Source organism: Berghia stephanieae, chromosome 11 (assembly GCF_034508935.2).
Source record: "Berghia stephanieae isolate SIO BIC M18660-M18661 chromosome 11, UCSD_Bste_1.3, whole genome shotgun sequence".
NCBI classification, from domain to species: domain Eukaryota; kingdom Metazoa; phylum Mollusca; class Gastropoda; order Nudibranchia; family Aeolidiidae; genus Berghia; species Berghia stephanieae.
Window position 1 is genome coordinate 7,850,371 of NC_088370.1, and position 14,548 is coordinate 7,864,918.

Sequence of the window (14,548 nt, forward strand, 5' to 3'; positions counted from 1 at the left end):
TTATGAGAGACATTGCTTGACCTATTGACCTATTTTGTCCACAACCAGATTTGGAGTGGCCTTGCTGGCTGTCCTTGACAGTGAGTCCTTGAACCCTAGAATACAACTCAATCCCGGACCCCAATACAAGTTGAAGGTAAAGGCTATACACCTGGAAATGATAGCCAAAACAAATGGCTCTGAGGTGTCAACAATTTAACATGGGTTGTGTAGAACAACTTTGAGTGGCAACCCTATTTTAAATGAATAGATTATTTTATTATTATTATTATTATTATTATTATTATTATTATTATTATTATTATTATTATTATTATTATTATTATTATTATTATTATTATTATTATTATTATTATTAAGATGATGATGATGTCATGCTTGTGTGGCAGTTAGCACACTTGCATAGATGGTTTGGTCTCACTCACTCACTCACTCACTCACTCACTCACTCACTCACTCACTCACTCACTCACTCACTCACTCACTCACTCAATCCCATGACCAGTTGATCCTCCAGGTGACATGTGGGACACACGACTTCACAGCCTTACGCCATTCGTCACCGTCTCTGGCCTTTTCCAGTAGACCATTGAGATTCAGCCCTATCCACGATTGGTCTCACTCACTCATCACTAATTGAACTAATTGAAGATCCCTGTAAAAGTCTCCCAGGTCTACAGGATCAACCAAGAAAATCCTGGGTAGCTGCAAATAGACTACGGTCAAAACATACAAGAACAGCTGCCAACATACACAAATGGGGGCTCCAAGAATCACCAACATGCCCAAAGTGCAACCAAGCACCACAAGATGCAAACCACCTCGTACTAGATTGCCCAGAGACAAAACTTGAAGGGGGATTTGAAACCATCAACAAATGTGAGGATGACTTCTGAACCTGGATTGATACCTTGAACATAGAAGTGTAGCCGAACGATACTACTACTACTTCTACTCACTCAATCTCGTGACCGGATTGTCGTCGGAGGGACTTCTGTGAAGCAGAAGTTACAATCTTCCTCCATGCCTGCCTGTTGCTAGCCCTATGTAGCAGCTCCGAAACCGATTGGTCTCCCCATTGCCTAAACAATTTCTTTTGAAAAATAATCATCATTGTAATCCTTCTGGTGTTCCAAGTTATTGCAATTTGAATTCTTCACATAAGAAAAATTGTATTATCCCCTAACAGGTGTCATGTCCCATCCTATATGTTAAATGTTGCTGTTGGTCAGGGACCCCTTGTAAAGCAGTTTGAGCACATTTAGTGGATATTGCGCTATATAAAGCTCAATTTTTTATTTATTTATATATATTTTTAAAAAATCAGTCACATACTGACACACAAAAAAACCTTTCTTCATTTCGCCTAGAGAGACAAGATCCTAATGAAGGATTAGGCATGTCCAGCTGTCCTCACTTCACTCACAGATGGTATTATCTTAGGATTCATTGAGTTGCGACTTAGTACTATTGAAGCTGTGCGGCTATGTGGTCTAGTGGTATGACACTCGCTTTCGGATCAGAAGGTCCTGGGTTTGAGCCTCTCACTCTGCGCATAGTTGAGTCCTTGGAAAAGGCTCTTTACTCACATTCTCTCACCATACTCAGGTGTAAAATGAGTACCTGGACATTAACAGCGTTGTCTTTGTCTGAAAAATTGTAATATCACCTGACAGGCGTCATGTCCCGTCTTACATGTTAAATGTTGCTGTTGACCAGGGACCCTCTGTAAAGCGCTTTGAGCACATTTAGTGGATATTGCGCTCAATAAAGGTCAATTTTTTAAATTTTAAAGTTTTTTTTTATTATTGAAGTTGAAGCTAGAAATTTAAAGTGGTAATGAATTCAAGATGACTCTCAACTTGTCGAAAATTCTAAAACTTGAAAACTCTTTAAATGTTCTTAATCCCCTCCCCCCCCTCCCCTATTTTTTGTCCACCCCAGGCAGCTGACTTTTGTTTCTACATGAGTGTTACCAAAGAGGAATATTCCAAGATCTGTCCCGAAGCTTTGAAGTCGATGCCAAGAAGGCAAACAGACAATCTGGGTAATGGAATCTTGACATCATGTGTGTGTGTGGGGGGGGGGGGGGGGGGGGGGCACATTCTAACGTTGTAGTCCAGATCTGGCTAGTCAGAGTATAAAAGAAGAATTTAAAACATTGTGCTGGGTGGGGTGTCTGACCTCCCATTGTGGGCTGGGAGGATCTTACTGTGTCTTCTATCCCCCTTTATCTGTTTTACAACATGTTTTCTGTCATTTTGTCTTGGAATGAGATTACTTGTTTTTGTCCTGGCCCTGGCCGGATACCCTAGCTCGGAGGGAAAGAGTCGAATGTATAGTTAAGAGTTTTGGGAGATGTTATTTTTCGTCTTTTAAATCATCTCTCTGTTATGCACTGTATTGTGGTTTGTTTCCATATTATATATGATTTGTCAACATTTGAGTGTATTCCTCTTAGTCTTAGTGGAGACCTGTGCTGGTGTCTGCGTGAGACTTTTAGGTCATCTCAAACTAAGTACTTTGATGATGTGTTCTTGAAATCTACATCTATTTCCTGTTTGAACCATTTCCTTTTGTCTTACTTTTTCCTCAAGTCCTTTTAATTGTACATCTAGAATAATTTACAATTTTCTTCATTTTTACTGGCGCTGATATTATGACCTAAATGTGTTGCAAGTGCCATAAAACCGTTAAAATCAAACATGAAGATTAAACCACAGATAACTAGATGCCTGGCCAAACCACAAAGTGACAAGTCAGGGAACAGGCACTGGTGTTAGATACAAAATTGAAAAATTGTGTACGAAAAAGAACCAGATAAAGTGGAGACAAAAATACATACAAGATGAAAAAATACCCCAAAAAAATCAGCCAGAATATTTGGGATGTTTTTATTTTTACTTGTATATTTCTCTCTCCTCTGACACTGTCCTACCCGGGTGGGGTTCCGGACCTCCCATAGTGGGCAGGGAGGTACTTATTAAGTCTTCTATCCCCTTATATATGTTTTCCAACTTGTCCTGGCTGGGAGGGAAACGGTCAAATGAATAGTAAGTTTTGGGAGATGATATTTTTTTCCTTGTAAATCATCTCTCTTTTATGTACTGTGTTTTCTTTATATTATACTAGTAAAAAGCCCGCAATTTCGCGGGGAATGAACTATTTCTATTCGATATTATACCCACCATTATTTAATGAGGGCAGATTGGTAAACAACGTTGTCTGTGTATGTTGGTACATCCTCTGTTGATTTTTATGTGTGGCCCAACATGAAGTGTAAGCCGCTATAGCCTCTGACCCGTGACACAGCAACATATAGTTGTCCGTGTATGAAAACATTGTGGTAATAAAATCAACTGCGAAAATAAACCTGAAGGAGCAGATGTGAGCAGAGTTGAAAGATGATCCTGGGATCGAGAACTTACCTTACAGTACAGTACTCTGGTGATCATGTTTGGTGGCGTTTGGCACCGTTTTTATGCACCTCCACTGACTTTAAATTATAAAAGGAAATCAAATTATCTGTTTATCTATCTGTAAAAAATACATTTCTAATTTTCAAATCTTTCAGTAGAGTTGTGCGCCGTATAATTTTTTTTTATTGACTCAAATGGCACAATGTTCTCCACAAGGCTAGACTATATTTAAGAAAGGATTTTCAATTCCATTGTATTTATCTTCCAACAACATTCTACATGTTTTTATATTTAACTTTCTAAACTGCATTACACAGTTCCTCCCCGCCTCCCCTCTTTTCACTTAATTAATTGCGCATATTTAGAAATATCTAGCATTCTGTTTTAATTCGTGCTTCCTTACAAAGGAGCATACTAATTTCCTGCCAACCAATGTTTTGTTTATTCATCTTAACTACGCCACTACCACATTATCTCATTCATCTTTGGTGTTTCATTCATCCTGTTTTGTTGATAAAGGGGAAAGCTGAAACGTTCATTTGATCTGTTTTTGTAATTAAATTGAAGCTTACATTCAATTTCACATGATTATTCATTTCTTCGAGCTTCGAGCAGCAACATTTACATTAAATGAATACATTATACTGGGGATGTAGGAGCTTTCGGAATGTCTCCCCTTTACTTTACTTATGACTAACCCTAATAGAAAAAAAAATATACTCCGATATCGAGCTAACCCTAATAGAAAAAATGATGACAAATTGAATAAACAAACGCCTGACAAAAGATCAACGGTGAAAATACAAATTTAAAGAATACTGGGGATGTAGGAGCTTTCGGAATGTCTCCCCTTTACTTAACTTATGGAAAAACAAACACCCTAGCACCTTTAATAAGACTTATGACTAACCTCTCGAGCTAACCCTAAAAGAAAAAACAACTCTCGGACTGCTTTGCACTACCTTTCAATACTTAACAAATCAAAATGGCGGCCGAAAATCAAAACAATGGTCAAATTAGGAAATTTTAAACTTTCACAAATCTATCAAGGTTTGTTCTAGAGTTTTTAAAATGCTTCTATATAATGACAAATTGAATAAATAAATGCCTGACAAAATATCAACGGTGAAAATACAAATTTAAAGAATACTGGGGATGTAGGAGCTTTCGGAATGTCTCCCCTTTACTTAACTTATGGAAAAACAAACATCCTAGCACCTTTACTAAGATTTATGACTAACCCTAATAGAAAAAAAAATCCTTCGATCTCGAGCTAATCCTAATAGTAAAAAAAGAATCAAAATGGCGACTGAAATACCTTCATGTGATCAAGTAAATAATATCACCATGAATACCACGATTTGCTGAAAAATGCCAACACACACACACATGTATACACCACACACAACACACACACACAAACACACACACACACACACGCATAAACATACATGCAATTAGAACATACTACTATATAACAACACTGATCACCGCTAAATCAACAACACAACGGAAGTAATAATAATACTTGATGTCATAAATACATGACGCAAACTGACAACTTTTTACAGTGACGAAATTGGTTGATTTTGGGACTGTTTAGTGTCGTCGGTACGTATTTTATGATATCTGTGTGACTCAACGAACATTCAAACTGACTTTAAATTATAAAAGGAAATCAAGTTATCTGTTTATCTATCTGTAAAAAATACATTTCTAATTTTCAAATCTTTCAGTAGAGTTGTGCACCGTATCAATTTTTTAATTGACTCAAATAAGCACGTTCTCCACAATGCTATATTTTGTTAAGAAAGGATATTATTTGTAAAACATTTGAGTGTATTCCTCTTAGTGGGGACCTGTGCTTGTGTCTGGATGAGACTTTTAGGTGATCTCAAACTAAGTACTTTGATAGTGTGCTCTTGGAATCTACATCTGTTTCTTATTTGAACAAATTTGCCTTTGTCTTACCTTTTCTTGGGTGCTTAAATTGTAATTCTAGAACTTTTTGCTATCCCATTTTCTTCCTTTTTACTGGCGCTGATATGACCTTAATGTGTTGCAAGCGCAGTAAAACCCTTAAAAACAAAACAAAACTGAGTCATACACCAGGGCAGACGATGGAGCACATCCTTAGAGAATGTCAGCTGCACTGACCATGACGCTCCCCAGATTTTATGGAGTGGGTTCGGTGTTGGAGCGACAAGCTATGATGATGACTGAGTCATTCACAGTTTTTCAGATCTTTATCTTACATCACAAAATTCATCTGATGTAATGTAATGGTAGCACATTCAGAAAAGTGAGTGGAGCAGGCACTTTATCTATCTTGTTAACAACAAGAGATGAGTTAGAGGTGAGAGCGTGACTCAACCGTATGAGCTATCCACGATCTTGGATGGGTGGCATTGCTCCCTGTTCTTCTCAAAGTGTGACCGACCCATCTCTTTTTTCCTCCTCCAGATGTGGGTGTTAATGGGTTCTTGGTTTGATCTTGGGGCAGCGTGGCTCAGTGGTACGGTCTTTGCTTCGTACCCGAAAGGTACCGAGTTCAATCACCCGCCTCTGCACTGTGTGGCCTTGAGCAATTTACCTCGCCCTATCTCAACTTGTGCGCTGCACTGCGGCTGACTCCTGGGTTATTTCAGTCTTCCCTTGGAAATTTCCCCTGTGGGATGAATAAAGAGAATTTAATATAATTTTTAATTTAAAAAAAAATAAATTTTTAATGTATTTATTATTATCTTTTCCGTAATTCAGTGTCGCACATTTCGTCATGATTTATTCATGATTTTTTTTATTTCATTCTCTCCCCCAGCCCAAATTGCCCTGGCTTTACAGAAATACCAGAATGAGTCCGAGACACCTGCTGGCGATGACGGAGACTACTGTGTATTTGACACCATCACGTCTCTCATGGGGAACAACATCACCAAGGGTACACAGAGTAATCACAACAACAGCATGGATGAAGCAGATGGCGCTGGTGGCAGTGGTGGTGGGAGTTCAAAGAGACTTGCAGCTGATAAGATATTCTCTCCGTCTCCATCGGAATCCAGTCCTTTGTCCACCTTGGAAAAACAGAAGAAGGAAGACGGCGATTGCAGCAGTGCTGAGGTTTCGAAGCCTTCGCCGTTGGGCAAGGAAACCGGAAGCAAAGAAGGGGGCGATTCTTCTGTTGTGATGGAGAGAGGAGAGAGGAAGAGAGAATATAGTGGGATGAAGGGGAAGGTGGAGGAGGAGGAGGAGGCAGTGGAGATGGAGATTAATGCAAATTCATTGAATTTGGAGACAGAGGAAGTGCACAGGAAGGGGGAGATGAGGGGGTCGGAGAAGGGATGTTGGAAGAAGACGAAAGCCAAGAAGAGGAGGAGTAAGAATCAAGAAGGTAGGATTCTTTGTTTTATAATATTGTGTTTGTGTGTTTGTGTTTTTGTAAATGTGTGTTAGTGTTTGTATGTAGTTATGTATGTATATATGTATGTATGTATGTATGTATGTATGTATGTATGTATGTATGTATGTATGTATGTATGTATGTATGTATGTATGTATGTATATGTATGTATGTATGTATGTATGTATGTATGTATGTATGTATGTATGTATGTATGTATGTATGTATGTATGTCTGTCTGTCTGTCTGTCTGTCTGTCTGTCTGTCTGTCTGTCTGTCTGTCTGTCTGTCTGTCTGTCTGTCTGTCTGTCCTGTCTGTCTGTCTGTCTGTCTGTCTGTCTGTCTGTCTGTCTGTCTGTCTGTCTGTCTGTCTGTCTGTCTGTCTGTCTGTCTGTCTGTCTGTCTGTCTGTCTGTCTGTCCTGTCTGTCTGTCTGTCTGTCTGTCTGTCTGTCTGTCTGTCTGTCTGTCTGTCTGTCTGTATGTATGTCTGTCTGTCTGTCTGTCTGTGTGTGTGTGTGTGTGCGCGCGTGTGTGTGTGTTTGTTGTACATATGTCATTCATATGATCTTAACCATTCAACCCCCCCTCCCCCCTCCCCTTCTTGAAGTTGTACATTTATTTTATTGAAATTAAGAAAAGAGAAAAATATTCAAATTAAAAAAAAAAGGAAATATGGCTTCTTGAAGCTAGAAGAAATAAATAACAATGTGAAATTGAATGTAAGCTTCAATTTAATATTCTAAAACAGATAAAATGGACATTTTGGGTTTTATCAACAAAATAGGATGAATGAATCACAACAGACAAATGAGATAATATGGTGGTGGTATTTTTAAAACGTATAAACAAAAACATTGATGGGGCAGGAAATAGTATGTTGCTCCTATGTAAGGAAGCACGAATTAAAATAGAATTATTTTTTATCTCCCGTCAGGACTTGACAATGTCGACCACCGGCATGGAGCAGGCAGGGTGTTACAGTTTTACAACGACATGGGACAGGAAAAGTAGGTGTTCAAATCTTTTTGTGAATTGGCACCTTAGGTTTGGAGTCTATGTATTATAACAGAAAATGAAGTCAGTAGAAAAGTGCCAGATGACAATAGAGAATAACTTTTTTTTAGGGCCAATTGGGGCTCAAACCGTAGCCATCGTAAAGTTATGGCCTGATACTGACCAAAAAATGACGTCAAAATGCCAGTCTTTTGCCACAAAAGAAAACAAATCGTGAGTTGTATTCAATAGTTCAACCAATGAAATAACTTGTTTCCATGAGCTCTACTAACGACAACTCACTAAGCGGTGCAAAAACTAAACAATGACGTCAAAATGCCAGTCTTTTGGGGTTTCAGTGTCAGGCTAGAACATAACGATGGCTACGCTCGAACCCACAACCTTACTGATACGACAATTCTGCCTGGCCATGTGAGGGACGCGATGCAGTCAACGCCATCCCACTTTTCTACTCACTTCATTTTCTGTTTTCATCAACATAAGTGCCTGCTGGGTGGGGTTCCTGACCTCCCATAGTGGGCAGGGGTGTACATACTGTGTCTTCTACCCCCTTATATCTGTTTTCCAACATGCTTTCCGTCTTTGTCTTGGAATGAGATTACTTGGTTTTGTCCTGGCCCTGGTTGGAGTCTTGGCTGGGAGGGAAACAGTCAAATGCATAGTTATTGTTTTGGGAGATGATATTTGTTTCCTTGTAAATCATCTCTCTGTTATGTATTATAATATTTGTATTTTGAATGTAGAATGTATGCATCTGAGTGTATTCCTCTTTGTTGGATTTTGTGCGTGTGTCCGGATGAGACTTATAGGTGATCTCAAACTAAGTACATTGGTGGTATGCTCTTGGAATCTACATCTGATCCCTATTTCTTCCTAGTTCAGTTCCCCTTTGTCTTACTTTTTCTTGGGTACTTTAATTGTAATTCTAGAACTTTTTCCTATCCCATTTTCTTCCTTTTTACTGGCGCTGATATAACCTAAATGTGTTGCAAGCACCGTAAAACCCTTAAAAACAAAACAAACCTGCTCCACTCACTTTTCTGAAATAACAATAGCAACAATTAAGAATTTTTCTTGAATTTGAGAGATAGAGAAAGAAAAAGGCACTAAATATATAACAAAAATGATTTTTCTCAAAAGGATTAAAGACTGGCCCTGCAGATTTGTAAAATGAACTCCTCCAATCCATTGCCATGCCATTTCATCCATAGGTTGACAACTGGCCCTCCGCCCGTCACCATCTACTCAGGAGCTCAAAGAACAAATTGTCATATCATGACAGAACCCAGACAACATTGCTGCTTGGATTGGGGCTCTGTAAGTATCCATTAATCTGTGTCGGCATGTGAGTTGGAAAAAAAAAAAAGAATAAACAAACTTGTCTTTTTAAAAATTGGTTGAGAAAGGAAGTGAGTTGGAGAGTAGAGAGACGAATTGTGGATTAGTGTGGGTAGTGGGTAAGGTGGGAAAGGGGGGGGGGGGTTGGTGGTGGAGTGGAGAGGGTTTTTAGTGGCGGTGTGTGAGAGGTGTTGGATGGATAATATGAGAGAGCACATTGGGTAACAGTTGTAACGGGAATCTTGTTTGGTGATTGAATATTTTTCTTAGGTTATCCTGTTATTTTGACAATTTCTTTTCGGTCTAAAGATGGTTTGAACATAGTGGCTTTCGGTTTATCGATACTTAATGTACAGAAATAAGAGGAAAACATGATAACATTTTTATTTGTTTTCGGTTTAGACAATTTTGATTTAACTGATTTTTACTGTAGTTGTGTGGCTAATGGTCTTGTGGTATGACACATGTTTTTTTGATCGGAAGGTCCAGGGTTTGAGTCCTGCTCTGAGGGACGCATAGTTGGGTCCTTGGAAAAAGGCTAGAACTTTACTCATGTTCTCTCACCGCACTCATGTGTAAAATGAGTACCTGACCATTAAAAGCGTTGTTTCTGTCTGAAAAAATGTTGTAATATCACCTAACAGGAGTTGTGTCTCTTCTTACATGTTAAATGTTGCTGTTGACTTGGGACCCCTTACTAAAGTGCTTTGAGCACATTTAGTAGGTATTTTGCCATATGAAACCTCAAGTTTTAGGGTATTTTTTACTGTTCTATTCTCAGAATTGCCTCCACTGTAACTACAAGAATGCCAAAGACGAGAGATGGCACCATCAGATCATCATTCTAGCAGCCCAGCATCCATCCAGTGGCATCTTCAACTTCATCGTCCCTCTCAGGTCTTCCTTCCTGGGCGTCAACGGCCTGTCTGCTATCGTCTTACTGTTGGAAGAGGAGTGAGTACTGTGGGAGTTTTGATTGGACTTTGGCAGTGATACATTAGGCAGACTTGAATCAGTCTGTACATTGTCAGTGATACACAGTTCGATTTGAGTCTGTCTGTTTATCTATGTAGGGTGTTATGTCTCATATGCATATTCATTGTTGCTGTTGGCGTTTGGACCTTTGTAAAGCTGTTTAGTTAATTAATTGATTATTTATAATAATGATAATAATAATAATGATGATGATGATGATGATAATAATAATATTTATTGGCCCAAGACGCAATTACAGCTATGTTTATAAAAAAAAAATAAATGAATACGCATCACACACACATTTCTCACACTCACTCATCTATCCCCTCTCACTCTCATCACCCATCTCTCCCTCCCCTCTCTCTCTCCCCCTCTCCTTCTCTCCTCTCTCTCTCTCTCTCTCTCTCTCTCTCTCTCTCTCTCTCTCTCTCTCTCCTCTCTCTCTCTCTCTCTCTCTCTCTCTCTCTCTCTCTCTCTCTCTCTCTCTCCTCTCTCTCTCTCTCTCTCTCTCTCTCTCTCTCTCTCTCTCTCTCTCTCTCTCTCTCTCTCCTCTCTCTCTCTCTCTCTCTCTCTCTCTCTCTCTCTCTCTCTCTCTCTCTCCTCTCTCTCTCTCTCTCTCTCTCTCTCTCTCTCTCTCTCTCTCTCTCTCTCTCTCTCTCTCTCTCTCTCTCTCTCTCTCTCCTCTCTCTCTCTCTCTCTCTCTCTCTCCTCTCTCTCTCTCTCTCTCTCTCTCTCTCTCTCTCTCTCCTCTCTCTTCTCTCTCTCCTCTCTCTCTCTCTCTCTCTCTCCTCTCTCTCTCTCTCTCTCTCCTCTCTCTCTCTCTCCTCTCTCTCTCTCTCTCTCTCTCTCTCTCTCTCTCTCTCTCTCTCCTCTCTCCCTCTCTCTCTCTCTCTCTCTCTTTTTTTTTTTTTTTTTCATGTGTATGTATGTATCAGCTAAACATAAACACTAGTAATGCAGGATATATATTAATATATATATTATGTTCCTATTGTTCCAGACCAGACTCCCTATTCGTGGACACCATGGCCCAGTTCCCCTTGGTGTATTGGATGCTGGGTTCTATATCAAGGTACGTTACCAATTTGGAACGCGTTCATTCAAAATTTTAAACACAGGAACCTGATCTTATAAATTTTGCGCTCCTCAATAAATGATTTTAGTATCACTAAAATTTCATAAATTGCACGTAAAAGTCAATTTTAAGCATCCGTTAGACCCCAAATGTGTACAGTAGTCTTTCAGAGTCCTTAGGCTCTTGGAGCTGGACTTTATCCCATTTTCCATAGTGTGGAAGAGACAATAGTAATTGCTTGCTATCCTTTTGGATAGGACGCTAGTCTATCACAAAGTACTTTCCACCAGATCTAACGGACCCTGCTACCCATTCACTGTTGGGTGGACAGGGGAGGTCGGAAAAAAATATCTTGACCGCACCAGGGATCAATCTTTGCATGTGAAGCGAGTGCTCTACCAACTGAGCTCTTTGTACTCTCATGACCCCCAAATATAATAATAATAATAATAATAATAATAATAATAATAATAATAATAATAATAATAATAATAATAATAATGATAATAATAATAATAATAATAATAATAATACTAATAAATGGCATTTATATAGCGCTTTACCCCGTTGTCACAGGCTCTAAGCACTTTACAGTGATATAAAACAAAACATATTACAGTAAGACAAGTTTGGTGGAAACGTGATACGAATTCAATTTAACAACAACAGAATATGATAATAATATTGCAACATTATGACGTAAAAAGATAAAACTTTAAGCGAGATTTGAAAGTTGTCAACAAATCCGAGAATCTCACGTGTGATGGGAGAGAGTTCCAAAAATGGGGGACGAAAATTGAAAAGATTGTTCACCTATTTTACGCAATGGCTTAGGTTTGACAAGGATTGATTGGTCATTGCTTGACCTCAAGTTTCTATTGGGGACATATAAGTTTAAAAGGTAATATGTGACCCATCGTCTCAAAACGGTATTATGTTGGAATGAACCATAAGCTTAAAAGCCGAATTAAATGTTAAACTGGTCAAAAATATGAATTGTTGGCATTACCACCCTAAAATATGGTATCCATTCTCCTCAATAAAACATACAAACTCAACACAAAAGTCTGATATTTCTGACTATAAATTCAATTTTCAACATCTTAACTATCCCGACTTAATACCGTTTTGAGGCGAAGGGTCACGTATAAAAAAAAATAAAAACATAATATTTTTTTATTGTTTTTGTTTTTTTCTTTCTCCCCATCCAGGGTGGACGATCTCCTCCTGGCTGGAATCAACAAGGCTAGTCACCTGGTGGTCGTCAATCGTGCCTCGGATAGACAGGTTGGAGGAGAGGACATCCTCACAGACTCGGAAACTGTCGTGGCTGTACAAACCATTTTCAAGTAAGTTGGAATTTGAGCCCATCATTGCTCTGTCTTGTCTTGTCTTGTCTCGTCTCGTGTCATCTCGTGTCGTCTCGTCTCGTCTTGTCTTATTTTATCTTGTTTTGTCTTGTCTTGTCTTGTCTTGTCTGTCTTGTCTTGTCTTGTCTTGGTTTTGTCTTGTCTTGTCTTGTCTTGTCTTGTCTTGTCTTGTCTTGTCTTGTCTTGTCTTGTCTTGTCTTGTCTTGTCTTGTCTTGTCTTGTCTTGTCTTGTCTTGTCTTGTCTTATTTTGTCTTGTCTTGTCTTGTCTTGTCTTGTCTTGTTTTGATGTCTTGTCTTGTCTTGTTTTGTCTTATTTTGTCTTGTCTTGTCTTGTTTTGTCTTGTCTTGTCTCGACTCGTCTTGTCTCGTCTCGTAGAAATTCTAACCCTTTATGTAAAATAAATAATTTGGTTGAGTTGTTCATATGAAAACGATCAAAAAGAAGAAAGAGCAGGATGAGGAGGTAGAGGAGTAGGAGAAATAAAGAAGAGGAGGAGGAAGTAGAAGAAGAAGAAGAAGAGGAGGAGAAGAAGAAGAAGAGGAGGAGAAGGAGGAGAGGATGAGGAGGAAATAGATGAAGAAGAAAATAAACCAATCTAACCTACTATCCATCCCATCCACAGGTTATTCCCCAACACCAACGTGATCACAGAGCTGTCCCAGGCTTCTAATATGAGATTTATGCAATTCAATGCACATATGAATCATCAACAGAAAAGCTCTCTCATGGAACAGGTAAAATTCATCATCACCATCATCTACATCACCATCTTTATCATCATCATCATCATCATCATCTTCATCATCATCATCATCATCATCATCATATATCATCATCTTTATCATCATCATCATCATCATCATCATCATCATCATCATCATCATCATCATCATCATCATCTCTTCATCATCATTATCATCATCATCATCACCTTTATTATCATCATCTTCATCATCTCTTCAACATCATCATCATCATCATCATCATCATCATCATCATCATCATCATCATCATCATCATCATCTCTTTATCATCATCATCATCATCTCTTCATCATTATCATCATCATCTTCTCCATCTCCAACACCTCCATCTCCTCCTCTTCCTTCTCCTTCTTCATCTTTCGTGTTTCATACTTGGTATTTTATTGACAAATGGGAATCTCAAAAGGTACACATTGTCTGTCTTTGTTGATCAATTGGGAATCTCAAAAGGTCCACATTATCTGTCTTTGTTGACAAATGGGAATCTCAAAAGGTCTACATTATCTGTCTTTGTTGACAAATGGGAATCTCAAAAGGTCTACATTATCTGTCTTTGTTGATAAAATGGGAATCTCAAAAGGTCTACATTATCTGTCTTTGTTGACAAATGGGAATCTCAAAAGGTCCACATTATCTGTCTTTGTTGATTAAATGGGAATCTCAAAAGGTCAACATTATCTGTCTTTGTTGATTAAATGGGAATCTCAAAAGGTCTACATTATCTGTCTTTGTTGATTAAATGGGAATCTCAAAAGGTCTACATTATCTATCTTTGTTGATTAAATTGGAATCTCAAAAGGTCCACATTATCTGTCTTTGTTGATTAAATGGGAATCTCAAAAGGTCTACATTATCTGTCTTTGTTGACAAATGGGAATCTCAAAAGGTCCACATTATCTGTCTTTGTTGATTAAATGGGAATCTCAAAAGGTCCACATTATCTGTCTTTGTTGACAAATGGGAATCTCAAAAGGTCTACATTATCTGTCTTTGTTGATTAAATGGTAATCTCAAAAGGTCTGCATAATCTGTCTTTGTTGATTAAATGGGAATCTCAAAAGGTCGACATTATCTGTCTTTGTTGATTAAATGGGAATCTCAAAAGGTCCACATTATGTCTTTGTTGATTAAATGGGAATCTCAAAAGGTCTACATTATCTGTCTTTGTTGATTAAATCAAAGATATCATT

General features: G+C 38.5%; 1 protein-coding gene across 1 annotated transcript in view; it reads left to right on the top strand.

Moving 5' to 3' along the window:
- Positions 1–14,548, top strand: part of LOC144956770 (potassium channel subfamily T member 2-like) — a 104,684-nt gene that overhangs the window by 77,403 nt on the left and 12,733 nt on the right. Inside the window, exons 18-26 of the mRNA XM_078887474.1 lie at positions 49–136; positions 1,945–2,047; positions 6,238–6,807; positions 7,752–7,824; positions 9,043–9,148; positions 9,951–10,123; positions 11,148–11,219; positions 12,434–12,571; positions 13,217–13,328. Coding sequence (XP_078743600.1) covers positions 49–136; positions 1,945–2,047; positions 6,238–6,807; positions 7,752–7,824; positions 9,043–9,148; positions 9,951–10,123; positions 11,148–11,219; positions 12,434–12,571; positions 13,217–13,328 — 1,435 coding nt within the window. The remainder of the gene's footprint in view (positions 1–48; positions 137–1,944; positions 2,048–6,237; positions 6,808–7,751; positions 7,825–9,042; positions 9,149–9,950; positions 10,124–11,147; positions 11,220–12,433; positions 12,572–13,216; positions 13,329–14,548) is intronic.